The sequence below is a fragment of the Aythya fuligula genome, chromosome Z, assembly GCF_009819795.1.
Source record: "Aythya fuligula isolate bAytFul2 chromosome Z, bAytFul2.pri, whole genome shotgun sequence".
NCBI classification, from domain to species: domain Eukaryota; kingdom Metazoa; phylum Chordata; class Aves; order Anseriformes; family Anatidae; genus Aythya; species Aythya fuligula.
The window spans coordinates 2,279,008-2,306,488 of NC_045593.1; the positions used below are offsets into that span (position 1 = coordinate 2,279,008).

General features: G+C 54.4%; 1 protein-coding gene across 2 annotated transcripts; it reads left to right on the top strand.

Annotated features, from left to right (window-relative positions):
- The first annotated feature begins 828 nt into the window (after window positions 1-828).
- On the top strand, window positions 829-27,481 carry SMAD7 (SMAD family member 7). 2 transcript variants are annotated; one of them, XM_032205269.1, is made up of 4 exons: window positions 829-1,755; window positions 2,571-2,624; window positions 7,799-7,873; window positions 26,173-27,481. In XM_032205269.1, exons 1-4 carry the CDS (start codon window positions 1,263-1,265, stop codon window positions 26,709-26,711), a joined length of 1,161 nt encoding a protein of 386 aa, XP_032061160.1. In that variant the 5' UTR covers window positions 829-1,262; the 3' UTR covers window positions 26,712-27,481. The 2 variants fall into 2 exon arrangements, with proteins under 2 accessions (XP_032061160.1, XP_032061159.1); XM_032205268.1 differs by having other exon boundaries at window positions 987-1,755; window positions 7,802-7,873.

Below are 27,481 nucleotides of genomic sequence, written 5' to 3' on the forward strand. Positions count from 1 at the left end.
CCGCGCCGCCGGGGCTCCCCCGCAGCAAGGGAAGACGGAGGCGCTGGTGCGGGGAGGGCGCCTCCTCTTTGCAGCCAGCGGAGGGAAGAGGAAAAAAAGGAGGAGGAGGAAAAAAAAAAAAAAAAAAAAAAAAAAAAGGAGGAGGAGGAGAAGGAGGAGGAGGAGGAGGAGAAGGAGGAGGGGAAGGAAGGAAGGAAGGAGGAGAGAGGAGGAAAAAAAAAAAAAAAGGATAATAATAATAATAATAAAAAAAAAAGAGAGAGCCAGACGCGCCGGCAGCACGGAGAGGGTCCCCATGTAAGCACGGCGCCGGGGGAGGCGGCGGGTGGCGGCGGCCCCCCCGGTGCCCGCGGAGGGGAGCGGAGCGGAGCGGGGGGCGGGCAGCGCCGCCCGGCTCTCGCCGCCGGCAGCACGCTGCTGGGGAAGGAGGGACACAGCCCCACTTTTTTTTTTTTTTTTTCTTCTTCTTTCTTTCTTTTCGTAGCAGCCGGATCAAGACTCTGTGTGTGCGTGTGGATTAAAACCTTCGGGAAGAAGGAGGAAGACCCCAAAACCCCGCATCAGGACGACCTGGGCTTTCAAAAGGGATACAACACTCTGGATGCGCTTATTCTTCTCTTTTGTGACAGATGCTTAAATCGATTCCGACGGCCGAATCTTAGGGTCGGTGGTTGTTTTGTTTTTTTTTTTTTTAATTTTAATTTTTTCCTTTTTTTATTTTTATTTTTTTTTTTTTGATCTCCACCGTCTGGGCTCGCTGTTTTCTTCCTAATTCCTTCGTTCTGCATCCCCGCCGCCCCCCAACCTTTCCCAAGCTGGCGGCTTGATGGGAGCCGCGGCCCCGGGGAGGCCGAGGATCCCCCGCGGCTCCAGGCTCGCTCCGCAGCCGCGCAGGGCTGCGCGGCGCCGGCCAGCCCAGCCCGCCTCCCCCCGCGCGATGCGCCGCGGCGCCGCGCTCTAAGGCGGCGTTTTCGCCCTCTTTCCTTTTTTTCTCCGGGGGGCGAAGCGAGGCAGAGAGGCGGCTCCCCCCTCCCCCGGCTCCCTCGCTCTTCCTCCGCTTTCTGCCCCCTTTTCCTCGCACCCTTCGCGGCGGGCGGCGGAGGAAGCCAGCGCGGAGCCTGGCGCATGCCACAGCCCTCCTCGGCCCCGCCGCCGCCGCCGCCGCCGCCGCTTTCCCCCCGCCGCGACCCGGCTGCCGGCCCCTTCATGCGCGGCGGCCGACATGCCCGTTTTGTAGCCGGGGGCCCCTCCTCTCGTCCCGCATGTTCAGGACCAAACGCTCGCTGCTCGTCCGGCGGCTCTGGCGGAGCCGTGCCCCCGGCGGCGAGGAGGAGGCGGGCGAGCCCGGCGGGGCGGCCGAGGGCCGGGCGCATGCCGGCGGCGGCGGCGGGGGGCGAGGGTGCTGCCCCGGCAAGGCGGGCAGGGGCGGCCGGGGGGCTGCGGAGGCGGAATTGAAGGCTCTGACCCACGCCGTGCTGAAGCGGCTGAAGGAGCGGCAGCTGGAGGGGCTGCTGCACGCCGTGGAGTCCCGCGGAGGGGCGCGCACCCCCTGCCTGCTGCTGCCCGCCAAGGGCGACTCGCGGCTGGGCCAGCACTGGTACCCGCTGCCCGTGCTGCTCTGCAAGGTGTTCCGCTGGCCCGACCTCCGGCACTGCTCCGAAGTCAAGAGGCTGTGCTGCTGCGAGTCGTACGGCAAGGCGCACCCCGAGCTCGTCTGCTGCAACCCGCACCACCTCAGCCGGCTCTGCGAGCTAGGTGCGGGACGGGATGGGGATGGGGATGGGGATGGATGGGGGTGAGGGTGGGATGGGGATGGGATGGGGATGGGGATGGGATGGGGATGGGATGGGGATGGGGATGGGGATGGGGATGGGATGGGGATGGGATGGGGATGGGGATAGAGACAGGGATGGGGATTGGGATGGGGATGGAGTGGGGGCAACGATGGGGATCAATAGGAGTAGTATGGGGATGGGGGCAGGGTATAGGGATGGGATAGGAATAGGGATGGGGATGGAGTTGGGGACAGGGATGTGGACAACGAAGCAGCCACACACCCTCCCTGCCCACCCCCCCCCCCCAAAAAAAAAACCAAAAACAAACAAAACCAAAAAACACACAACTAACTAACTGGGCAACTCGGCAATTTCTTTTTCTTTCTTTTTCTTCCTTTTTTATTTTTTTTTTTATTTTTCGGATTTGGGGAGGGGGCGGGGACCCCCCCGGCGCTGCGCCCCGCACGGTGCCGGGGGATTAGGGGCCGCCTGGCGCTGCCGGCCGGCCCCGGCGCTGCCGCGGCTCCGGCGAGCCAAGGAGGCCCCGATCAGACAGCCCGAGCGGCAGATAGCAGGGAGACTGGCGCCAGACGGCCCCTTTTGTTTATCTGACAGCTAAATATCAAGGCAATCACCGCCTCGCTGCCCTGCCTCCAACCCCCAGAGCTAAGACAAACAGTTTTGCTAAAAGAATGCCACTGTTATCATAAGTTCCTATCTTTTTTTTTTTTTTTTTTTTTTTTTTTTCTTTCTCATGGCTCTGCCTTTATTTTCTCTGTACTTTTCTAATTCCAGAGTCTCCCCCTCCACCCTACTCCAGATATCCAATGGATTTTCTCAAACCAACGGGTAAGTGGACCTTTTTAAATGCAGGCTGCTGCCTTCAGATAAAAAGGGAGAACAGCCCTTTCTCAGGGAAAAAAAAGGCTTTGTTACACTGATGCATTTTGCTTTTGGGCTGCTTGGGTGCCAGGGGCGCCTTCCGATCCCCCCCTGGAAGAATTGAGGTGTAATTTGTCTAAGAGAGGCGTTGCACAAAGTCTGATTTTACAACTCTGCCAGGAAACTCGAGGAGGGATCCTGGCGCGGCTCAGGCCCTCGGGCTGGCCTCTGGAGCGAGCGTTTTGGGAAGGCTGTGCTGGGAAAAACGCGAGGCTGGGGCTGCTGCTGGCTTCTCCGGGTCAGCAGCCCCACGGGTGTCGTGCCCGGCCACGGGGGGTTCGTGCTGGTAATGGCAGTTGTGCAGCTCGCTCCTGCGCCTGTCCGGATTTTGCAGGAATTTGGGAAGCGGTGCAGCTCGGGCAAGCAGCTCCTTGACGGCTGGGAGCCCAAATGAGACCTGACAACCGGGCTTGGTGGAAATCTCGCTGTGTTTTAAGGGAGCCTAATCCCATGTTGTCAGGCTGGGAAAATGAGGAAGGGGGGTGGGTGTGCGTGTCAAAAAATGAGTAATTTTGTTTTTTAGCCCCGTTCTGCGTGCCTGTTGCTTGTAGCCCAATGTCAGGGTGCCAGGGGAGAAGCCCATTTGAGGCTGGCACCAGCTCTTTTGCGGTTGTCTGCATAAACTCTGGGCTGGCAGCGAGCTCGCCGGTGCTAGATAAATAGGACTGGCACGGGGCAGGAGGAGAGGTGGGGAGAGTCGGAAGTGGGGTAAAGCCGGGCAGGGGCAGCTGCTGTCTCCCCGGGGATTAGCGGATCTGGAGCGCGGTGTCTTTGGGACGGTGCCCCCCTGTCACGCCGGGCAGCCGGGGGATGGCAGGGCAGGCAGTCAAAGATAGATGTGTTTCTGCAGACCGGCTCTGGGTCTTTTTTTTTTTTTTTTTTTTTTTCTTTCTGCCAGAAGAGCAGTTTCCCTAAAATTGCTGCTCTGCAGTTTCTCAGGACTGGCTGCCGCTGGAGTCTGGACGGGTCCCATGGGACCGCCTCGGTGGAGTCAGTCTTTTCAGGCTGCCCTCAGTCAGTTCTTAAAAAAGGAAGGAAAGGAACCCCAAACCTGGGGTGCCTTCAGATGTCTGGAGTACCATGGTGGGGTCCCATCCTGCCCAGTGCTCCCTCGGAGCACGGCGAGGCAGGACGTTGTACCGCTGCGGGCTTTTCCCCTCTGCAAACTCTTAGAAACAACAACAAGCCTCCCCGTGCCATGTGGAAATAAGCAACGCTGCTTAACAAACGATTGGGTTGCAAAGCATGAAATGTTTTGCCTCAGCGTGAAAAAACACGAGATAAAGGCTGATGAATGAACGAGGGTATCAGGAGGAGGCTGCGCATCCCAAGCACGTGCTGCTCGCTGCTGGGTTGCAGAAGGGCTGTGCCGTGACACTCGGTGAGGCCCTGCAGGGGCTCAAAGGTCGGTGGGTTTGGGCAAAATTGTCATTATTTCACCTGCATGGAGGCTGGAGAAGGGGGTGCTCGCCCCAAAGCATGCAGGGTTTAGATTTCTTCTGTTGTTGCCCTTGTTTCCCCCAGCGATGATCCTGGCATGGGATGCGCTGCTCTGCGCAGGGCGCGGGGGACGCCTGCCCTTACGGAGCTGCAGGAGAGAAGGGTTAACGCCTGCCTTCAGCCTCCTGTAAAGATGTTAGGATAAATCTATTAGCGGGGTTTAAACATCCAATCTGCCTTTGCCAGGACCTCATTTTCAGTTAGTCGAGTGATACATTTATTCATTAGCAAGTGTTGACATAAGGTAGCAAAATGTGTGTAAACAGAAAAGCCGCAGAACATGAGTGTGCCATTTCGAAAGGAAAAGTTATTCGGATCAGCCAATAGGAAGTGATTAACGCTGCCAATCGGAAACGCAGAAACAACTGGGTTACTCACCAAAAAGTCCTCCTTTTTCTTCCCTTTTGAAAGACAAATCCATTTGGCAGTTGAACTCTGACTACCAGGGCGCGCGGGGCCGCGGCAGGCACCGCCGGAGCCTCCCGGTCTGTCGGTGCAGGTGGCGTGCACGAGCTCAGGCTTTCCGGGTGCTTCCTCTGCTGCTTGTGCCGAGGGGAGCACGTCCGAGCATCCCTGCAGCAGGGCAGGCAGTGCTATGTGCTTGGTGTTTCTCACCTGTATGTTCAGCACTGCTGGCCAGGGCTGGGAGGGATGGTAGCTGGTGGTGGGACCTGCAGAGCCCTTCTCCTGCTTGATGCATGCGTCTTTGGCTGCTGGTGCACCCCAGGGACCTTGGGTAGGAGCAGTGCCTCTGCTGAACTTGGGCAGTTTATGAAAGAGACAGTGCCAATGGAGCTGGGGACACGTATCCAGTAGGAAACTTGTGTTTTTCCATCAAAGGGGAAAGTGGTAATAAAAATATTTAGGTGCCTAGCACCGTGTCTTGTACGTGCTTCATGTGAACAGCTGTACCTGCACCAGCATGGGCTCTGACGGTGGTTACCAGTGCGTTTGGTGGGATTATGGCAAATGTCTTCTGGTGGCAGGGTGCTGGGGGAGGCTGTGACATTTCCCTTATTAAAGCAGGGCACTGGGGTCTTCTGTGGCCGGGGAAATGCCACCTTGGCTTCTGTGCTGATGTGATGTCGGTACGCTTTTGGGGTCGGACTAGATGGTCCTTCAAGGTCCCTTCCAACCCAAACTATTCTGTGATTCTGATTCTCTCAGAGCACAAAGGTCGGCTCTTGACAGCCGTGTTACCTGCGGGCAGGCTGTAGGTGTGGGCCAGCTCTCTCAGATATGTTCATCAAGGAGAAGCCCTGGGTGAGGACTTCACCTGTTCCTCACCTGGGCTGTCCCCAGGGGCTGGTGACAGCAGCTGGCATGGGGCTGAGCCCATGGGACGAAGCTGAGCCTTCTGGAGGCGCACGGCAGCTCAGCATCCCTCTGCTGCCTGTGGCTGTGTTGGAAGCCAGAGGGACAGTGATGCCCTCAAATAATTCAAGCAGATACCCTGACCCACTATTCAGCAGGACAGGAGCTGTGAGGGACTGTGTTTATAGCCCACTTGTGGCCTGGCAGAGCCTGGCTCAGTGCTGGCACTGCTGTGCAGCCCTCCGTGGCATCCCGGGCGGGTTTGGAGGGGCACGGGCTGGGCTGGTGCTCACGTGCTGTCGTGGTGGTGCTGGAGCATCCGAGGGCAGGAAACCTGCTGAGGTTTTGCGTGCAGAGCCAAATGCCCTCCTGTGGCATTGATTTTCATGGGAGTCAGAGGTTTGGCAACTTCCAGGAAACAGTCGGCACCTTGCAGGGTTGGGCTGGTAGCCACCAGGAGTAATTGGACGTCTCCGCGATGGTTTTATATTGCGGTAAGGGAATTCGGGGAGGAGATTCACCGGCAGTAGGCTTGTGTAAACCTCCAATCCGGCGACCTCTCCGGTGCCGAAAATAACACGAGCTTGAGTACCTCTTACTAGCAAGAGCCCTTGGCTAACGTGTGGGTGATAGGACGAGTGCGAGGCTGGAACCAGCTGCCTTTAGTGCAGAGAGCCCAGCAGGGTCGTGCTTTTGTGCTGTTCCCACAGCTGATCATCCCTCGTGTTGTAGCACGGAGGTGCATCAGCACCGTCCTGTAGGGAGACTTCAGAGGTGTGTGTAGGTGGCTGACCAAGGGAACGGGCAGGGACATGGATGGGAAGGGAGCTGACAGCCGTAAATAAGTCATGGAAAGCATCCCGGGGCTTTCCTTTGACTGTCAGTGTGGATCAGGGAGGGGTGCAGGTGTTTTGGGAGGCTCTTAATCTGTCTCACCAGGGAGGCATTGCTGGGGCCAGAGGACCCACCACATGCCTGTGCCCAGAAAGCATCTGAACCCAGTTGAGGTTCAAGGCACTGGGAGTCCTCTGTCTGGACTGGAAAGGGTTAAACAGAAGAAAAAGCAAATTTCTTTAAAGAATAGAAAGCACCACAAGGCATTTAGAGAGTGTATAGTATACAGTATTTCACAAGTAAGTCCATTTCCTGTCTCCCCTATTGTTTTCAGTTTGATTAAGTATATCCTGTTAAACTGTATATTCCTGTTAGGGCTTATACTTTACTCTGATAAAATAAGGTTATGAACACAGGAGGTTTTTTTTTTTTTTTTTTTTTCATTGGGATTTCAGGGATGAAGTCTGGAAAAATGACTTATCAGTAGGAAGTAAAATCTCGGGGCTCTCCTGGTGGTGGCCCTTGCCTTGAGATACAGCAGCGGGCAGATTGACATCGTCGGGGAGCCCAAGTTGGACGAAGCCAAAATTCTCTTTGACAGCCTGCTGAGGACCTGGGGGTTGTGTGGATTTTAATGGATCTTTCCTCTTGCCTTCATCACAGCGTGCCCCTGAGCTCGTGTTGTGTGCAGTAGTGACCAAAAAGCTGGAGGTGGCCCTGTAGGAGCAGGGGACCGGTGGTGGCTCCTGGCTGTCAGCACCTGGAGCAAGGGCAGCAGATGCTTGGGTGGCTTGGGATGGAGAGGCCCAAATCCTGAACCCAAAAGCTTCCTGTGTGTCATGGGAAGCTGCAGACGGGACAGGTTATCTCACCGTGTCCCTTTGGTCGGTGGTAGGAGGGGTGGGTCCCATGGGTGTGCACTGTGCTCCCAGGGGGTGGCCAGCGGTGGGTGAGGTCTGTGGCAGCTGCTGGTGACAAAAACCGAGCGGGACAGCACAAGCGTGGACCGTTTGTGGCAACAGGGCCGTGTTGAGACCTTGCCGTTTCGGTTCCCGTTCTGGTGAGCACAGGTGTTGGTGGCGTTTGGTGCACAAAGCCGCAATTTCAGCGTTTTGGGAGCCCCGTCAGCTCTGTCATAAGGAGGACAGCCTTGCCTTCATTACCCGGTGACGTGGATGGAGAGGTGGCAGCCAGTCTGTAATTTTTGCCGGTCTATAATCAGCCTGGGCTGGTGATTAAGTGCAGCACGGAGCCTTGATTGAGGCGATGAGTTAGGGTGGATGCATCTTGATGAACTACCGTGTCTGTGCAGACAATTAGTAATCGCTTCCTGTTAAACGCTTTGGAATGTGTGTTCCGCTCGCGGCGGCGCTGGGAGCCTGCGGAGAAGCGCATGTATACTGATGTCTTCTTCTTCTCTCCCTCCTCTGCAGCAGATTGTCCAGACTCTGTGCCTTCCTCCACTGAAACAGGGGGAACTAATTGTCTAGCCCCTGGGGGGCTTTCAGGTAAGACGCCTCTCGTTGACCTTACTCCTGCCTGCGGGTCTCTCCATCGCGTCCCTTTGGGTCCCCTTGGCCGAGGGTCCCACCTGGCTGAGATCGGGCACAGAGGGGTTTGGGGATGCGAGTTGCTGAGAAAGGCATGCTCTAAGGGGGAGCTGGATTTCATTTCAGTAGCAGCTTCTCTTGCAGAGGATGCGTTGAAATCCCAGGCGAAGCTGTCCCTCCCCGAAAGCCTGTGTTTCCTTTGAACTCCAGCCTTACGCTCCATTAATTTTGGAGTGAGGCAGGAAGAGGTGTGTCGGGGAAGGCTCAGTGATGTTGGCTGTCGGTTTGGTTGGATGCGTGGATTATCGGAGCAGGTGTGGGTGTCCCTTGCAGAAGGGGATGATGTGGAGCTGTCCTGGCCTGGTTGGCAGCGGTGGCACCGCTGTCTCGGGCTTTGCTGGTTGGGGTAACTGCCACCCAAACTTCCATGTGTGAGGCTCAGTTTTTGCAGAAAGCACTGAATTTCCCTCATTTTCCCATTTCCCACCTCCTTTAGCCATCATGGGATGGGGGTTTGGAGGGTGGTTTCCAAGTTGCAAAGCCTCCAGCAGCCCTTCTCCCTCCCCATCCCGGCCAGTCCTGGGGCTGGGCTCTACGCGTTGGTGCTGCCAGATGAAAGCAGTTGTGCGTGCTCACTGAGTGTCTGAAACCATGTACCTGCATGTACTCGCTGATGTTGGAAGGTGCTCTCTTTGTCGGCTTGTCTCCCTGATTTATGGTTTGTGGAGCAGTTACGCAGCTCATTGCCCTGAGACTGGAATTTCAGAAATATGTCGGCGGCCGCCGTGCGCGCACGCGGGTCTGCGTGTCTTTCTCTCTTTCCAGGAATTGCATTTGGTGTGGATGTCTTTAAGTGAGCTTTGTTTGTTTTTCTTTTGGTGTAATATATACCTTGTCTGTTATTTGAGAGGGGAGCATACTGTTTGTTCAAAGGCCCTAATGAGAATTAAGCAAATGGAGGGGGAGAGGGAATGGAGCAACTTGTTGCTGCGCTTTTTTTTTTTTTTAGCATGGTGGGATGTTGGGTTTTCCTTTTTTTTTGTCATTGGAGCCTCTAGCTTTAGGGAAGGCAGGGAAGAAAAAGACTGGAAAAAGAAAGGAGACAAGGAGCAAAACAACACAATAAGGATGTTGTTAGATTTTTTTTTTCCTCCTGAAGTATGCCTGTTTCAGAGGGGAGGAGAGAGTTCAGTTCCACAGGATACCACATGAAATAAGCAGAGGAAGTACTCGCTTTTAAAAGGGGGCTTTCTGAAAGGTTCGGGCTATTGATAACATCTCGTCTGTCTGCTCTGCTGTGCTCCTGAAGGGAAGGAGGGAGGTGGGGGCCTGGGCTGCAGGAAATCAGCCGGCTTGCTCCGAAGGGCTGCAGGAGGGGAGCCCCAGCACTGCGCCTTGGGGCTGGGGGCTGCTCCGAGGAGCTGGATGAACAGAGCCCCCTCTGCCCCCCAAAAGAAAGCGCCGTCCCCCCTCTGAGGCCAATTTTTCTTTATTTCACGTGATTGGATTTATTTTTCTTCTCTTGGTTATCAAAGGTTTCTTCCCCCCCCCCCCAAAAGCCTGGAAACAGAACCTTTTACGATCATTAACCACTCTTTTTCCTCCACAAATGTAATTGTAGCCATTTAGTTTAATGAGGAGCTGATAGGAGAGTTGACTCATGGAGGGATACGGTTAGCTACACAAGCCATGAAACAAAGCCGAATGCCTCCACATGAAAGAGCATTTGTTTTGAATTTGGTCTGATTTACTGGCATCTCCGCTCCGCTCACAGAAGTGCAGCGCTGAAAATTCCCAACTGGAGAGACCCAGTCGAGAAAGGAAAATAAACGCAGTTTGCAGCAATTCTCTAAAGCTAACCTTCTCCTTTTTTCTTTTTTTTTTCTTTTTCTTTCTTTCTTTTTTTTTTCTGGCATATTTTAGTTAGCAGAAGAGTGCATGTGAAGAGGGCATTGATGAGTCGGGGTGTGCTTGGAGTGCTTCGCCTCAGGGACAGGCGCTCATCTGGGTGTGGGCGGGCACAGGCCGCAGAGGCCTAGTGCAAATCCCATCCTCTGGTCTGCCTTACAAAGGGCTGGCTTTACAAAAAGCCATGAAACCCCCGTTTCTGTCGATTCAGAGGCTGAGGTGGGCGGGTGTGTGGCATGGCACGGCGTTGTACAGCATGGCACGGCACGGCACGGCCGGGGTGGTGGATGGAGAGCGGCATCCACAAGTGTTTCCCACACACAACCTCCAAGCTGACCCTTCTTATGTGAAAAAAGGAAGGAGGGGAGCTGAATGTGAAAATTCAGTCACCCAGAGTCCCCCACAAAGGGATGGGTGTCCCCAAAATGCTCGGGGTGACATCCCGTGTGGTGGAGTTGTGCTTTGACATCGTCGGTGGCAGTGTGTGGAAGGGGGCAGAGTGCGAGGGTGGGGACCCAGCCGCACGACTCCTCTGTGACCTAGCTGGCTTAGCTATAAATAGGGGGGGAAAAAAAAGATAGAAAAAAAAAAAAAAGGGTGGGGATGAGGTTTGTTCCAGAGGTCAAAATGAGAGCAGAGAAGCCCGTGGAGCCTGTGTGCAGCCTGGCTGGATATTAATGCAGCGTGGGCTCATCCTTGACCCCGTGCTGTTCCCCTCACGTCTTCTCAGGGCACCTCTGCTATCTGTCCCTGTCTGTCCCATCCTCCAGCCCGTGTCCCCCACCTTACTACCACCTATCTCTCTTTATTCTTGGTGGTCACTGTGTGGGTAAGCCGGGGTGTCACCCACCGAGGTGGTTGTGCTCAGGTGCTACCAGCCTGGGTCCTTTATTTCCATGACACACTCAAAGCACAGAGCAAAAATATCCCGTTGGAGATAAAAATAATGTCTCTAAATACGAGACAGAGGGTGGTTTTTCCAGTGTTTTGAGCTGACCTGCTCCCAGCAGAAGTGCTTGGTTATGACTGTGCTTTCAAACAAGCAAAGCTGTGCTTGGAGAGCCCAAGGGTGTCCAGTTGTGCGATGGGTACAATCTGTGGAGCAGCTCTGCTTGAGATGCTACCTGATGGTGCTGGGGTGGTGCTGGGGTGGTGCTGGGTCCCCACGGGACATGGACACGGTGTCTGCATGGACGTGGACATGGACATCTCCCTCTTCCAGCCCTGCTGGTGGCTGCTGGCCAGCTCAGGGTTGTTTATGGTGCCCATGGTGGGCGCGAAGACGTCTCTCCTGCGGGACAGCTGAACGGCGCTGGGTCTGCCAGCAGAAAGAAGCTCTCCAAGAAGCCCAGGCTGTGACGCAGAGAAAGCAAGATGAGCTGGCTTGTATCCTCGCCACCTCCACCACTTTTTTTTGCCTCGCCCGGACCTTGGAGTGGCCCCAGAGCCTCCCGCAGCCAGCGGACGTCGCGTGACGGTGCCGGGTGGGCGCCGACCCAAGCCCGCCGTGGCTTGAGGCTGGGCGAGCGCAGCTTCAGCCTCTCCCACTCACCTCCTCCGCCCAGGGAAAGATGGGGAAAGACCTGGAAAGTTGGCTGGAGGCTGGAGAGGCACCAGCGGCGCTCCCTTTTGGGAACGGACCGTGCCGGCTCGGATGGGCCGCTCTCCTTCAGGTTTGATTCAGCTGTGCTGCCGAGGCGCCGCGTGCGGCTGAGTGACATTTCATTATGGAATAGCGGGCAGGCCTGGAATGTTTCACTATGCCTCTGATCCCCGCTGGTATCTGCTCGCCGGGGAGAAGCACCTTGCCTAAACCCGCAGCTATTCGCGAGTGGGTCCCGCCGCTCCCCCCGCCGCAAGCAGGATCCCGAGCGGCTTCTCCGGCCCAGCCCCCGGGTTGCTTTCCCGTTCCCAACCCCTCTTCCACCTCCCTGTAGTGCAGAGCTTATAACCTCCTGTGAAATGCCTTTATTTACAAATTGGCATCCTATTATAATCTGAAATTGAGACATCTTCCTGTGTAGCTAGGATTGTATATTTGTCCCAGGGATAAACAATTGCTTGGGAATTTTTTTTTTTTCAAGTCACTTATTCTGGGTTTATTTTTGAGCATACGTCCCTTTAATTTTTATTTTTTTTTTTTGGTCGCTTCCAACGCTGCACGCCCTTGCACCCTTTCCTCCCGAGCCTTGCTGCGGAGCACTTCACAAAAGGCCGCGAGCCGCCGTGCCTGGAGCACGTCCCCAAAAAGCACGTCCCCAAAAAGCACGTCCCCAAAAAGCACGTCCCCGTCCTCCGAAGGACAAGGTTATCAGGGGTTAACGCATGGATGACAGCGCTGGAGCCTCTGGAGCGGAGCAGGCTGCCTGCCAGACTAGGAGCCTCGCGGCTGCCTCGCACATCATCTGACCGTGGCCGGGCCAGCGGGGAGGGGGGGGCCCGCACTTGGCACCAGCCCTGCAGCTCTCAACCCCGTGCCCCCCGTGGGTTTTTGAAGCAGGCTCTCACCCCGGGACCTGTTGAGGAGTTGCTTTGAACTGCTCCAGGGCCCAGGGAGGAGATTTTGGTGTTTCCTAGATGTCCTCCCAGGAGGGGTTAAAATAAAAGCCCGGCGATGGCAGGAGCGCTCAGCCCGTGTCACTCCGTCCCCCTTTCCCAGCAGCTCGATCCGTCTGCGTCGGCACCACGGGATTTTTCCAACCAAGCGGTGCCTTGGGAGCAGTCGGCAATAAAATGCAGGAGAAATCCTGCCATGAGCGACATCTGCATGCTGTCCGGGCAGGGTCGCTGCCCCTTGCCTCGCTCGTCCTCACCGCACCAAAGGGGCTCGCGGCTCATTTCGGTTTCAGGCAGGTGGCTTTGGGGCCACTGGCTCTTCTCCCGCAACCCGGGGCTTTTTGGGGCAGGAATGGGAGTAGAAAGGTGAATTTGGAAGCTCGGTGCCAGGGAGGGGTGTGCCTGCGTGTTTGCCGGGGAGCAATCCAAACCGCTATCTGCTTGCAAAATAAAATGTATCACGGAGCGCCGGAAACCCGATCGTTGGGGACATTTAAAACGAGACAGGACAAAAACACTCGTACGGGAGCAGTCCTGAGCTGGCACAGACGGGGCCCGAATCTTTTCCATCTACGCTGTCTGTGATCGGGTATCGGTTACACTATAGGAACAAGTAACATTAACCCCATGCATTTACCCGCTGCGGGGATGGGGGGACACAGCGTCATGCTGCTGCTAAATGCGGAGCCTGCATCGGAGCATCGTGGCTGGGGGAAAACGGGGTGTGTGCCGTCCAGAATGGGGCAAACGCGGGGAATTCGGGATGCACCCACCCCCCCGGGCCGTGCGGGAGGCAGGTGGGCCGGCGGCCGCGCTCGGCGGGTACTGTACGAGGCCAGGCACGGGTCAGTGCCAGCCCCGCCACCGTCCCCGGCAGGATTGAATGACCCACGCCGCAGCCTGGCCGCCTGCCTACTGTCACAAAGTAGCTTCCTTTCCAGTTTATTTTCAGCGCCGAGATATTATTAACCGCTGATGCACGCTCTCCGTTTCAGCGGCGGCGCGCGAAGAAAGGCGAGTTCCAGCTGACCCCTCCCGCCCTCGCTTTTTGCCAAAATCCCTCCGTTTTGCCCACGCCTGGCCGAGGATGGGCTGCGTGCCCCCGGCGCGGCGCTGTGTCCTGCTGCTCTTGAGGAACGGGGTGGCACAGGCAGCACGGCCCCATCCTGCGTGGTGCAGGGGGCCAGCGGGACGGGAAGGTGCTCAGCGTCGCACAGGATGTCCGGCCGAGGGCTTGTGATTAGCCTTTATTTTCTTTTTCTTGTTTTTGTTTTAAACTTTTAATAAAAGAGGCGTGCTGGGCGCGTTGGGAAAGCGGCGCCGCCCGTTGGGCTGGGTGGCGGTGGGGTACCGTGGTACCCTCAGCCAGGCTGCCACTTTCTCCACCAATTGTTTTATTTTGTATTTTTGGTAAAAAAGGAGCGGTGCAGGGTTTGCCCATCCTTGCCTGGGGAAGGCTGGGGCTTTTCTCTGCCCTCCAGTAAAAGCAACTCCATCCCAGGGGACACGCAGGTGGTCCCTGGTAGAGGAACAGAGAAAGGAGGTGACGAGGTGTGCCCCGGGACACGTTGCTCACGGCCAGCCATTCTCATTTATTTTTATTTTTTTTTTAACCTTTTTTTTGGGTAGCCATTTAAATCCGTGATGATAACTTTCACCCTGTTAATTAACAGGAAACATTGGGACAAGACAGGAAATTACATCAGTCTTTTATGAGGAAAGAGCCAAGAAGAAAAAAAAAAAAAAGAAACAAGAAAACATAGTTTAGTGAAGGGGAAGAAAGTGCCGGGGGAGGAGGAGAAAGAGAAGAAAAGGAGAGAAAAGGGGAGCCCCCCCAATCTCGTGGGGCCCACCTTTCAGAGGGAGGCAGTTCGAGTGCTTTATTTTATTTTTATTATGTTGAAAAATATTTTAATAGCAGGGTCACCTTTGCCTGAATGTTACACTCGGCCGCGCTTCTCGACTTACTGAAGAATCTTTTCATGACTTTTCTCAGCTTCCTTCCCCAAACTGTGAGGCCTAGGAAGCTCTTGGCTTGGAGACTAATTTTGGTTTGGCTGCTCAGCCCTCAAAATTGGTCCCCACCCAGTGTCATTATCTTGGTTTTAACTTGCAAAAAAAAAAAAAAAAAAAAAAAAGAGCAGCTCTGTAAGAGCTGGCTCAGCCCTTCTCTACCCTTTTAACCTCTCTGCACAAAAAGTGTCGCAGCTCCAGATCCAGATCCCTGTCCCCTGGCTCCTGATGTGCCCCCGGGCTCTTTCGGGGCCTCCAGGATGCTGGAGATGTCCCTGGGTGGAAGGAGTCTCCTAGGAGATGCCAAATGTGGCTCATTTCTTGCCCATTTTCCCCATTCCTCCTCAATCTCTTCTGGTTTCCACCCGCTGCTGTTGCGGATGGTGTGTGCCACCGTGCCGGGCCCTTTGTCATCCTCGAGGACAGAGCAGGGCATCGGCGCTGGGTTTCGGTGACTGAAGGCTCATCTCATCCCTCTCCCTCACTTTTTGGGGTAAATCACCTGCTCCCAGCACACCCGCACGGCTTTCCAGGGCTCTTCCTTCCCATGGGGCAGGTGGGCAGGCAGGTCTCTGCCTTCAGCTGCTCGCTCAGGAGCGCTCCGGCTGTGGAGCTTTCGGAGTATTGTTGCAAGTATGTACATATATGTGTACATAATAAGCGAGCAGGAGTCTATGAATGGTAATTTTCTTTTTTGAATAGATTTCGTTTGTAGAGCTGCCAGCGCTGATTAAATAAGCGCTGGCTCGCAGCGGCGAGCGTTGCGGCGGCTGCGTTGGAGCTGCCCCGCGCCCCGGCCGTGCCTGTCCCCATCGTCCCCACCGTCCCCTCCCGCCCAGGTGCTCCTTCACCCCCGAAACGGGCTGATTTACGGCCCAGAAACCCGGGTGCTGGGGAGGCGGTGAAAGTTCAAACATCCTCTGCTTTTACAACCGGTGGAGTTGGCTCCCGCCCCGGTGACTGGCGGTGATGAAACCGATGGCGCTGGCTTAGAGATACTAAAAATTCCCGGGCTCTGCCGCCGAGGGGGAGCTCCTGCCCAGGCCGCCCGTGCTTTGATGTCTGCCGTGGGGTTGGCAGAGCGGGGAGGTGCCGCAGATATCTGCGACAGGGCCTGCAGGAGGAAGGCAGAAAGCACGGGGGAATTTGGGGGCCATGCGGGGCGCAGCTGGGTTGGGGCACCCCGCGCCTCCCCGGGTAAATAACCCCAAAACGCCGTGCTGCGGGAATCGAGTAACAGCAGTTTTGTTTGGAAAAGGAGTCGGGAGCCTGAAGTTACATCACCGCGTTTGAACTGATGAATTCATTTTCTTTGGAAGCCGGGCTGAGACTTTTTAGCTCATTAGAAGGAACAAACTCATAAATCTCCGCGCGGAGAGGCCTGCGGTTTTTCTGTTCTCTGTCACAGCCCCGCAGAGCGAGCGTGGAAAATGTGTCGCGGGTGTCACCGGGTGGGTGTCACCTGGGAGGGTGCAGCGAGGTGGTTTTGGGGGCAGAAAGCAAGCGTTTGGGGCTGGGGGAGATGTACCCATGTGTGTCTCCTGAGCTGGCGAGGATGCTGCCTCCAGTGTCCCCCGTGTCATGGTGCTGCTGGACGAAGCCAGCTCCTCCAGGAGCAAGCAGCTTTTGGGGCTTTTCAGCTGGGTGTTGCTTGCTTTATGGCTCGGGGCAACGCGCCGAAACCTCCGATGGTCCCGGCTCTCTGTCTGTGAAACGGGGGTGCCAGCTCCGCCGGAGCGCCGGGAGGGTTAATTACTTAATGAACGTAATATTCGCTATAATTGCTCAGCATTATTAATCCACAGAGCAAAGCGAGAGGCGAGGGGAGGGGTGTGTGCGTGGCGAGGCAGCTCCTCGCTTGTGAACTCCGTCCAAGAGCCCTTCGCCGGCCCTTGGGCTCTTGGCTTGCGCCCTGCCCGGGGGGCACGGGGCTGGCCGGGGGCGGGGGGATGGTCCTGTCCGTCCGTCCGTCCGTCTGTCCGTCCGTGGTGACCCGGCCCCGGTGTGCCTGCGCGCGAGCGGGCCTTGCCGCATGCTCTTAGGAATAGGCGTGATTAGATTATGAAGGCAGACAGAAGTAATGATTAACTTTTTCAGTCTGCATGCTGTCTCCAGTCTGGCGCTGGGTGTTTTTTTTTCCCCCTAAGTAGGCCCTGGCCCCGAGTCGACAGGGTATTAGGTTGTAAAGAAAGACAGGAGGAATGAAGGCAGGGAGGGGAGGGGAGAAGGGGGCGCGTTTTCCATCAGATCCGGGAATGGAATTTATTGGCAGGAATGCAGTAAATGCTCCAAATGCCATCCCAGCTAAACAGTTTTCATAATTGTTACGGAGTGGGGCCGGGGGGGGCACGGCGGGCGTGAAAAGGACTTTTGTTCCAGCCGTGCTTTTCCATGTTTTACGTCCCTGGGAGAAGCCGTTCCCTGCCCTCTAGGAAAGAGCTCTGCGCGGGCTGGGTGGTGGTCTTTTTTTTTTTTTTTTTTTTTTTTTTTTTTTTTTTTTTTTAAGGGAAATGTCTGTTTTCGGTCTTGCAATAACTTTGGGGGAGAATTACAGGTCAGTGTGCTGCAAGGAGAGGATTTTTTTCATTATGGAAATGAGAGCGGCGGCGATGCCCCGCGTGTGTGTGCGTGCGCGGAATGCGCTCAGGAAAAAATCGTAACACACATCTGGGTATTAGGTATCAGCTTGGAAATACTAGCCTAGTATGCATCAGTTTTTATGACGGCCTTTACAAGCCCTTTAACATGTAACCCGCATAGCTACATGTTGTCAGAGGGGAGAATTAAACCTGGAGAGCCTTGGCTTTCCCGGGGGCCACATCCCTGCTCGCCGGGGCATCAGTGCCCGTCTTATCAGAGGAGCTGTGCTTTTATTTTGAGTTGCAAAAGCCTTTCAAGGTCTTCATCTCCCAAAACTTGAGCTCTGGAGGCTGTGCTCGGGAGGGCTGTGACCCTGCAGCTCGTGGGACCTGGTGGCCTCCGATGGCTTGGGTGGTGATTTATCCCTGCGCCGAGAGGGTGCTGGGCAGGCTGCTGTCGCCGGAGAGGGGATTTTGGCAAGCTCAGCCCCAGGTCTGCTTTGCGTGGTTGTAACTCAGGAGCCCTTTGTGCGCTGGTTTCTCCTTCTCAGGAGGTTTCTGGTTCAGCTCTGGGGTGGGTTGAGGTGGAGAAGGGGTGTGCCCTGCTGGAAGCCAGGCAGGGAGGCGTTTGTTCACCAGCAGCCAGCCCCGAGTTGCTTGGCGGGTGCATGGCACCGCTAAGGCTTGCTGGGGTTTCCTGCGTGTGCAGGAGGAGCCTCTGAAATCTCCTGAAACCTCCCCGATCGTCCTTAAAATGGGATGGCACTGGCTTGCATGAGACATGCGGAGATGGGGCACAGGAGCCCGTGGGCATGAGGGCAGGGGCTGTGGGAGCATCCTGGAGCCTTGGGAGCAAGCTGCTCCTCCAGGGATGCATCCCGGCCACCTGGGAGGAGAGGATTTTGGACATGTGTGGCACAAACAGGGTCTGGGGGGGTCGCATTAGGACTTGGGGGTGCTCTGTGTGCACCAGCTGCACCCTTGTGCTGAACCACAGCGCACAGCCCACCCGGCTCCCACATGCCGGGCAGGATTTCTCTTTTCTTTTTGGCCTTAAAATCCCCTGGGGTGTCTCCCCCCGCCCCGGGAGGGGTCTCCCCTGTCCCCCTGGAAGGCCTCCTTCTTCCCACCCCACCGCGGGCAGGGCTTGGCGAGGCGCAGGGGGAGGGATTCCCATCCTGCTGCTTTCTGAAAAAAGAGAAAAGTTTCCCACACCTTTGAGGGGTGCAGGAGGAGAGGCAGATAAAGAAGGTTCTTTAAATTAAAACTTCAAAAATAATTAGACTGACTGTATACTAAACAACAGCAAAGAGGCCCATTTACTGTAAATATTATGAATGGATTTGGCTGGCTTCTTCATCCCCACCCTTCCTCTAAGGCTTTTCTCTGAGCTGAGTCGAAATTCGGCCTTCAGACAGCACGGTACTCTATAATTTGCATGGCTGATGAGGCCCAAAGCCTGGTACAGAGGAAACTGGAGTCAGCTGGCTCCTCTCTAACCACTGGAGACAGGCAGACAGGCATTTTTGGTGTGTGCGTGTGTATTTTTTCCCCCTTGTAGCTGCAGCAGACTCAGACCGGTGGCTGCAGCCTCGCTGGCTTTTAAAGAAAGTGGGTACAAGAAAGGTTCTTCTCTTCTCGGGTAATTTTTAGCCGTGGTAATTGATTAATCACCGTAATTAGGCAGTAGCAGTGACTAATAGGATGTTTGTGAACCAAATTTCTGGTTTGGTGGACTCCATGAACCCGGCAGTTTCACTTTGGCTCTTTCTTTCCTGTCCCCACTCCCCGCTGCCCCGTGCACGTCCCCACCTGGCTGCGAATCACCCTCCACTCCTCGCGCCTTGGCTGCCCTCCTGGCCTTGCCTTCCTTTTTCCTGCTGCCCACCCTCGTGGCTTTGTAGCAGACCCTTCCTCAGTTTGCTCTTGTGCTCCATAACCCCCACATTTTGGGGCTGGATTGGGCACTCCAGCAGAAGGCTGGCCCAAGGTGCCACCAGGCGGGGATGGAAACCATGGGGGGTGTCCTCGGGGACCAGCTGTTTCCTTGTCCCACCATCCAGCCCCTCCTCGTTTTGGTGCTGGTTTCACAAGAGGGTTTTGCAGCCCTGCTGGAGGTGATGGGAATTCCTGCTCCGGTCCCCAGAGGATGCCTGTACCGAGCAGAGCCCGAGAGTCTCATGGGTCACCACTAAATGGGCCCAAACCAAAGCCCTGGTTACAAACATCAAACATCATCACAATCCCGACCCCTTCCCATGGTGGCTTCTGCCAAATTTTATCCCCTGCGTTCCCCATCCGACTCACAAGACTTCAAATCTGTTCGCGGTGCCTTGGCTTCTAGACACCAGCCCTTAGAAAACTGAGCGCAAAGGCCTTGGGTCCTTCCCCAGGCAGTGAAAATGGCTCATGGTGGAACAGAAATTTGAAGTTTCACACAAAAAATTGAGATTTTCTTTTTCCAGGCAGGGAGATTTCGTGTTGCTGTTGGTGCCAAAGCAAAAGTTTTTGGGGAAAACTCAGGATGTGAATTTTTATGCGAGGTTGACTTATTTTGAGGAGTGAGGAACCATTTAAGTGATTGGGTGGGCAACTTGCTAAGGCGCTTTGCCCGGCATGGTTACAGTGTAGGTTGAGTAATAAGAAACTGCCTAATTAGACGTGGACACAAATTTAAGGTCTAGCCTGTCAATCCGCAGATTAAGGACTCTGTAAGTACCCACTGACACGATGGGCTGTAATGGCTCCTAAAGAGATGTTATGGTCTATCGTGTCAATAATCCACAGATTAAGGGCTCCCTAACCAAGCGTTGACGTGACCGACTGTCTTTGGGGGCTCTCGTGCTGGAGGGGGGCATGTCCCCAGGGGCCACCCCGTGGGTGGCTTTGGGTGGATGCGTCCCTGGGGGGGTATTTTGTCTGCAAACAAGAGGAGTTGAGCCCTAAATTAGCCTTTCAGAAATCATCCCAGCCATCAAAAGCAGGGGAGCGAGGAAGCCAGCGCTGTCTCGCCCCTGGTGTGCAGTGAGATATAAAAGGTTTGGGGCAAACATTCCCGTGGGTGGTGTCTGCAGGCTGCCCACAAGCTCCACTAAAGGCACAAAGACCCTTTTCTACAGCAGGGTATGTCCTTTAATTTGGATTTTTCTTTGCTTTTGCAAGGCATACCTGGAAATCTGGCTTTGAAGGGTTTTTCTGGACTTGTTTTTTTTGTTTGTTTGTTCCCCCGCCCAAGGACCCTGTGAATTGCCTGGGAGATTAGAAGGGAGGTGACATTTCCCTGCTTCGTGCCTGTTTGTCTTCGCTTTGATTAGCTCTGTCGTTGCACATCATGCTCAGTGTTCTCCTCACCTTGATGCAATTCCTGGTCCCTTCCCGAATCAGAGTTCAGGCACGTGTTTTTCCTGAGATCCTAAAAAAAAAGGTACTTTTGCAACTGCAGTGACCCTCAAGAAAACACAGAGGGGCATGCAAAAACCTGTGCAGAGCCAACATGAACCACTCCTGGCGTTTTTTGAAGTGTATTTGCTGGTAAGAGGGGAGGCTATAATCAATTAATTGCGGCAAGTACATTTGCATCCGGCTCATGGTGCTGCACGCAGCAAATTTGTATGTGAACCACAAAAGCCTTGCACCTTTTCCGCAGGATTTATTGCCTGCTTTTGGGTGGGTGGGAAGAGATCTTGTGGGCAGCGTCCACCTTTTCTCCGTCTCCATCTCTTCCATCTCAGGGAGCAGCAAGAGGTGGGGGCACAGCTCTGCCCCGCACTCACAAATGCCACTTAAGGTCAGCCAAGAGATTACGGGCGCGGGATGCGCTCAGCTCGGTCTCAGCCTTGGCCCCGACCAGACGACACGTTGTGCTGACACCAGTCCAGCCAATTCTTTTTTTATTTAAGCACAGATGCCCTCCACACGTGCTGACAGATAAAGGAGGAAGGGCCTTTGTTTCATCTGTTCTCCAGCGCTCGGTGCACGTGTACTTTAATTTATCCACTATCGCTGGCCTTTCATGATGGGTTGTTGGTCATGGGTGCAGGGTCACCACCACGAGTGGCTCGGCGAGGGGACCCAAAAAGAGGAGCCCTCCGTGGCCATGCAGGGGGAGGTGATGGCACGGCGAGGTTGGGTGGGAAAACCCAGCCCAGGCCTCCTGGAGGAATGAGGGAGGGAGGGCGTGTGATGGTGGGATGCTGAGGAAGAGCACCAGGAGACCCTTCGGGGCAAAGCTGCTGTTAAAAAGAATCAAGACACGTAAATCTCCGCGGTTAAAACACTTCTGCAGCCGGGTAATTTAATTTACGTGTAGTCCCAATATCACCGAGAAAAGATCCAATTACAGGCATTTAAGAACCTAATCAGGAATGCTGCTGCATTCCCATTTTCAGCTGCGAGCTGTTGCTGTCACAGATGCCAGTGACGGTCCAGATAGCTCCTGACTCGATCAAGTGGGAGTAGTCCGGGCGGGTAGGATAGCGCAGTGTGTGCTCAACTTGCTGTTTTCCTTAGAAGTCGGTTGATTACAGGAAAACCTTTAGCTATGTCAAAACAAAACAAAGCAAAACAAAAGATCCCCTTCCCACCTCCCCCCTGATGTTTGTGAACTTGGCACCGGGACAAGGCCGAGATCTGAAAACCCGCGAGCGGCTCTGCTGGCCGCAGCCTTGCTGCCTCTGGGCAGAGCCTGGAAGAAGTGCACAATTTTGGGGGGAGAAGCAAGGGGGGACCCGCTCCTTCCTCTCCTCCACCGCCAGGCAGAAGCTGTGAGCAGCAGCGAGTGCTTGGTCTCCGTCTTCTGCAGGGCTCGGCTTTTGCAATGGTTTCTGGCACTCCTAATACCAGCCCAGAGGGTATTAAGGGCTGGATAGATGGACTGGAAAACATGAAAACATCTAGGGATGAACAGGAGGGATGGGGAGGGCTGATGCACATTTCTAAACCAAAATTTATGTTCAGCTTGTGTTTTTTTTTTCAATCCAAAATGGCCTTTAAAAAAAAAAAATCAGACAGAAACCTCTCCTGAAATCAGCTGAAACGTCTCAGTTCCTGAATGAAAAAGAACTTTTTCTTCCTGGTCCCCTCATAAAACTGCCAGAACTCTGAAAGAAAAAGTACAGATGCAGATGACACGGTTTCATCATCCCAAAGCTGTTGATGTGTCGAGGAGCAAAGCCGCCCCACGAATTCCTTGCTGCTTCCAGCGCAGCTGCGGCGCGAGGTGCGAGTCTGCTGCGGCTCATGGAAACCAAGCACGGGGCTCGTCCTGGGGCACACGGGTCCTTCTGTGGTGTCAGTCGCCCTCATCCACTTTCCTCCATGGTGCCAAAGCAAGAGAAACCCTGGCTCTGGTCTTTCGTTGAGCAGTTTTGGGCAGGACTTGGCAATTGCGAGGGTCGAGGCAGGCGGTGGGAAACCTCACGGTCTGATGGTCCGGATTTTGTGTTGGAAAGGAGCCGGGGTGATGCCTTCGTGGAGTGATGCTTCCTTCCCCTCCGAGGGATGGGCTGGTAGAAGTCGGGATGGCCCTTCTGGAAAGTTCAGAGGGTGTCATCTGGCGTGGCAGTAGAAAAATGAGAAAAAAATGTAGTTTTCCATTTTCGAGTCAACACAAGCTTCTGCAAAGACGTCGGCACCTCACTGCTGAGAAATGTTGCCCCCAGAAGATTGGGGTGCCACGCTGTTGCCTCGATTTCTCCCCTCTGTGCAGAAATGTGCTCTGCTTCAGCCAGCGGCTCTCTGTAGAGGCAACTATGAGTGATCAATATGACTAATTCTCCTAATTCCTGCGGGCAGAGGCTGGCCTTATTTCCAGTTATTTATTTTTTCTTTACAATAAGTTTGCACAATGCACTGGGGGGCCCTTGATCCTGATGGGGCCCCTAGGCAGGCTGCCTTGCAAACCATAGAAATAATAATAAACCAACGATAGCAGCAAATGGAGGGGTGCTTAATAAGAAAATAATGGTGCGCATGTTTCTAGCATTAAGCATTATCATTGTTTGCTGGGGTATGGGAGCGCTCTCAGCTTGCTGGGACTTTTCCAGGCATTTAGAAAGGGATGTGTTTGCTCTGAGGAGCTCGTAAAAAATGATGCTTTTAACTCAAAACTAGAATCCTGAAGTGTTTCTCAGCCGTTCATGGACTGGCCCACGCAGTGGCCACGGTTCAGCCGGTGCATGGCTTGCTGGCAGTGGCAGCTGGTGGCCCACGCTGTGGGAGACGTGGCTGCAAATTTCCCAGGATTTGGGGCTTTGTGCAAGTTTGCAGCAGGACTCACTGCGGGAGGTGGCACGGGACCACGAGATGACCCTGACAGGGTGTTTTGGGACTTTTGGGAGCATCTTGCTTCATTTCTGTGCCTAGCCCAGCCTGTGGTCATTGCCATAAAGCGGAGCCTTTTGGGGAAAAAAGTTTCCATCCCTGCCGGAAGCGTGCCTGCGTCACTTTTTCCTTCTCTCCTGCAACCTCCTCTCCTGCCTCCACCGCCCAGGCGATGCCACTGGCTTTTCCCACCCATTTTCCCTGCTGATGCCAAAACGGGGGGAGTGGGGGAGCTCCGCCGGGGTCCCAACAATCGTGAAAAGCGGCTTTGGTGGTGGCTGGCTCACCGGGCTGGCAGGGAGGCCTGACCCTGTTTATCCGGGCTCAGCCCGTATATTCTCATGGCTTTTTGACTAGACATCCAGTCAACAGCCGCATCCCGCAAACGGAAGACGCTCTGGCATATTTATACTGTGTGCTGGCACTGGCTCGTTTAAAAAATCCCGGATTACCTAAGACTTGTCCTTGAGGTCTGGTCACCCCATGTCATTGAAAAACCTAGTGGGATTCATTCATGAACTTCCAGCCCTCCATAAAGGTCTGTTCATTCATAGCCAAGGCAGTTTTCTTTTTCTTTTTAGCCCCCTTTTTTTTTTTTTTTTAATGCACTGGCAATTAAATAACTCTTTGTAAGTTGCAATGAGCTGCTTGTTAAGTGGTCTTCACTAATGCAAGCACAAACACAGGGTGAAAAAGGCTTTTTTGCCCCCCCCCCCCTCCTCCTGAAAGGGATGCTTTTATGTTAAAGAAAATAAATAAAAACTTACAGGAATTTCAGCAGGCTTCAATGGCTGTTGCTGCAAAATTCCCTCAACTGCTGTAAAGCAAAAAGACCTGCAGGCTCTAGGCATTGATGGCAGGCTCTGATTAGGTGGGTTGGTTGCTTGGGTTGTGCTTTTTTCTTTTTTTTTTTTTCTTTTTTTACAACCTAGCTTTGCTTTCACGACTCTTTAAACAAACAGCTAGTTAAACCATCTTTAGGAAAAAAAAAAAAAAAAGAAGAAAAAAAATCCACCCCTTCTCTCTCTGCGCATGTACACAAACAGCAGTTTTGCCCCCCCTGCCCGAGCGGCGCGGTGCCTGACGCTTCTCCGGGGGGAGGCTCCTGCGGCCGCCCCCGGCTCGCCGCCGGGACCAGGGCTCAGGGCTCAGGGCCAGCCGCTTTTTTAACAATTAACTTTTTTTCCACCATCAACCCAGCTCGTTTCTTTACTTGGGCAAAACTCCCGCTGGCGGGGAGGGTGCGGCAAGGGGGGGGGCGCAGCCCAGCGGGCACCCAGGCGGCTTGCATCACCCCCAAATTGTGCTTTTTTTTTTTTTTTTTCTGGAGGAAAACACAGTCCTGAGGGTGTTTTTTGATAAACACCCACTTGGGGCATCCTCCGTCGGCGGGGGGAAGAGGGGTGCCGGCACCCCGTTCACTTAGGGCCGAGGTAACCCAAGCTGCGCCGCCCCTTCCCTCGCTCGTCCCCTTTCCCCAGCAGTGCCAGGTTTCAGCAGGATTGAGTTAGAGGAAACAAAAAAGTCCTGGGAGGCACCGGCAAGGGGAGGTGGACGGACAAACAGCGGCACATCTCGACCCTGTGGGGCGATGCTCGGTGGGGCTGTACCCCCCAGGGACCCCCGGCCCCGCTGTCCCCGGGGGCTGGCAGCCCAGCGACCCTCCTGCTGCCGGCCGGGTGCGCTCGGGCCCGGTTTTAGTAGCTGCCTCCAGCAACTGCAGAAATATTTTCCTTGCTGGCATAGAAATGAGGAAATTAAAAGTGTGTGGCTGGAGTTTTTTTTTTTTTTCTTTTTTTTTTTTTTTTTTCTTAAGAGCACAGTGCCGTGCTTTAAACGGGAGGCTGGAGGAAAATGCCTGTGTTGGGGAAGCAGGCTTATTAATAGCAAAAAGTACAGAAAAATACAGAAAATAAGGCGGGGGGGGAGGTCAGGCAGCACTGCGGGGCCTCAGGGTGCTTGGCTGGGGAGGCCTCTGGGTGCTGCCCCCTGCTCACCAACTCACGGCCCCCTCTGGATTTTTGTATTATTATTATTTTTTTAAAATACAATTACAGAGATTAATAGTTCCCAGGTCTTAACATGCCTGTGAAGGCTGGGAGGGATTGCTAGCTGAGCAGCACCGGGCTGGTACAGATCCCCCGTCAGGGAAAAGGGGTTTTCACCTTTCTCAGCCCCCCTGCCCCGTTTCCCTCCTCTCCCTCCCGTGCCGTCCCCTCACGTGGTTAGGTGGAGAAGGAGGAGTTGAAAAAAAACGGGTTAAGGGAACTAAGGAACTAAGTTCGGGGCTGCTCTTGCGGGTTTTTGTGACCGTTTTTGTTAACAAACGCAAGGTTTCCGGTCTCCACCCTGCTGCTGCAAGCCGCCGTCTGCCTGCGCTTCCCGCGGCCTGCCTGCAGCTGAGGGCCCGGCCTGGGCCTCTGTCGCCCCAAAGTTAGCCCCAGCCCCCCTGTTTCACTGGGGTGACCTCCAAAGTGTGCCTTTTGGGTGTAAATAAATGTTTTTAGTGTGTTTGGTCCTGCCAGACACAGCTGGCTGGAGCAGGAAGGGTGCTGGGACGGCAGCGCTGCGGGTGCTGCTGCTGCCTCGAGCTGCTTTTGGGGAGGGGGAGATGGTGCTTTGGGCCCTTGTACCCCACCAGAACTAGGTGCTGGAGCAGCACAGCAAACACCAAAACGTGGGTGAGCGTAAATGGATGTAACTGTGGCTGTCACACATTGCTGTCAGAAGCGGTGCCTCTGCTAGGGGTGCTGGTGCCTGTGTGGAGGCATCATGCAGGTGCGGAAGCGACATCATGGCATTATATTGTTTTTTGGTCACATTTTTAACCCCCGCAGTACTCAATTTCTCCTCTTTTTCCTTTTTTCTCGCCTCCTTTAGATTCCCAAGTTCTTCAGGAGCCGGGGGATCGGTCACACTGGTGCGTGGTGGCATACTGGGAAGAGAAAACGCGCGTGGGTCGGCTGTACTCTGTCCAAGAGCCCTCCCTGGATATCTTCTATGATCTACCTCAGGGGAATGGTTTCTGCCTCGGACAGCTCAACTCGGACAACAAAAGCCAGCTGGTGCAGAAGGTCCGCAGCAAGATCGGGTATGGCATCCAGCTCACCAAGGAAGTGGACGGCGTGTGGGTGTACAACCGCAGCAGTTACCCCATCTTCATCAAGTCGGCCACACTGGACAACCCCGACTCCAGGACGTTGCTGGTGCACAAAGTGTTTCCAGGTTTTTCCATCAAGGCTTTTGACTACGAGAAGGCGTACAGCTTGCAGAGGCCGAATGACCATGAGTTCATGCAGCAACCATGGACCGGATTTACTGTTCAGATCAGCTTTGTGAAAGGCTGGGGCCAGTGCTACACGAGACAGTTTATCAGCAGTTGCCCGTGCTGGTTGGAGGTTATTTTTAATAACCGATGACTCGAGACAGAGTGGACTCATGACATTTATACTACTTTGCTGCTATTATTTCCTTCTGAGTGCTTGCTTTTCATGCAAACTTTTCGTTTTTGTTTTGTTTTGTTTGTTGGTTTTTTTTCCTGTTTTGAGAAATAGCTTATGGAAAGATTTTTGCCTTGGTATTTTGATAAATATATATATTTTTTAAAAGTGTGAATGACCAATAATAACTCAGAAGGGCAAGAGAAGGGTGTGTGGGGGGTGGGGACGGATCGCATATGATAATTGTTTCCCACCTCTGAAAGGATTATTCTATGCGATCGAGGATCGGGGAGCCACTTGCTGTTCGTTACGGCTCCGTCTCTTGGATAACAGGACAGGAGACCCATATTTTTCATGCACCACCTTCCCCTTGCCTCCAGCTGTCCCCAGTGGTGGTGACACCCAGCTGAGGCCCCTTCCCCAGCGGTGCTGACCCTACCCAGCCGCTGCCAAACGATGGTGCAAAACCTTCCCAGGCAGGTCTTTACCCACCCTTGTCGATTTTTTTGTTGTCATTGTTGGGCTTGAGTCTCGTCCCTGTGTTTATCTTGTCCACCGTGGGAGTGTGGGTGTTGGGGGAAGCCTGCCCATCCTTCCACTGCTTTTTTTTATTGTCGTGGATTGATGCAAGGGGAGAAAACAACCATGAAGAAACTGTGCATGGCCCGTGCTTTACAATTTGAGCTGAGATGCGAAGTGACAGAAGCATAAGCTTAAAAAAAAAAGAAGCAAAGCAAACAAACAAACAA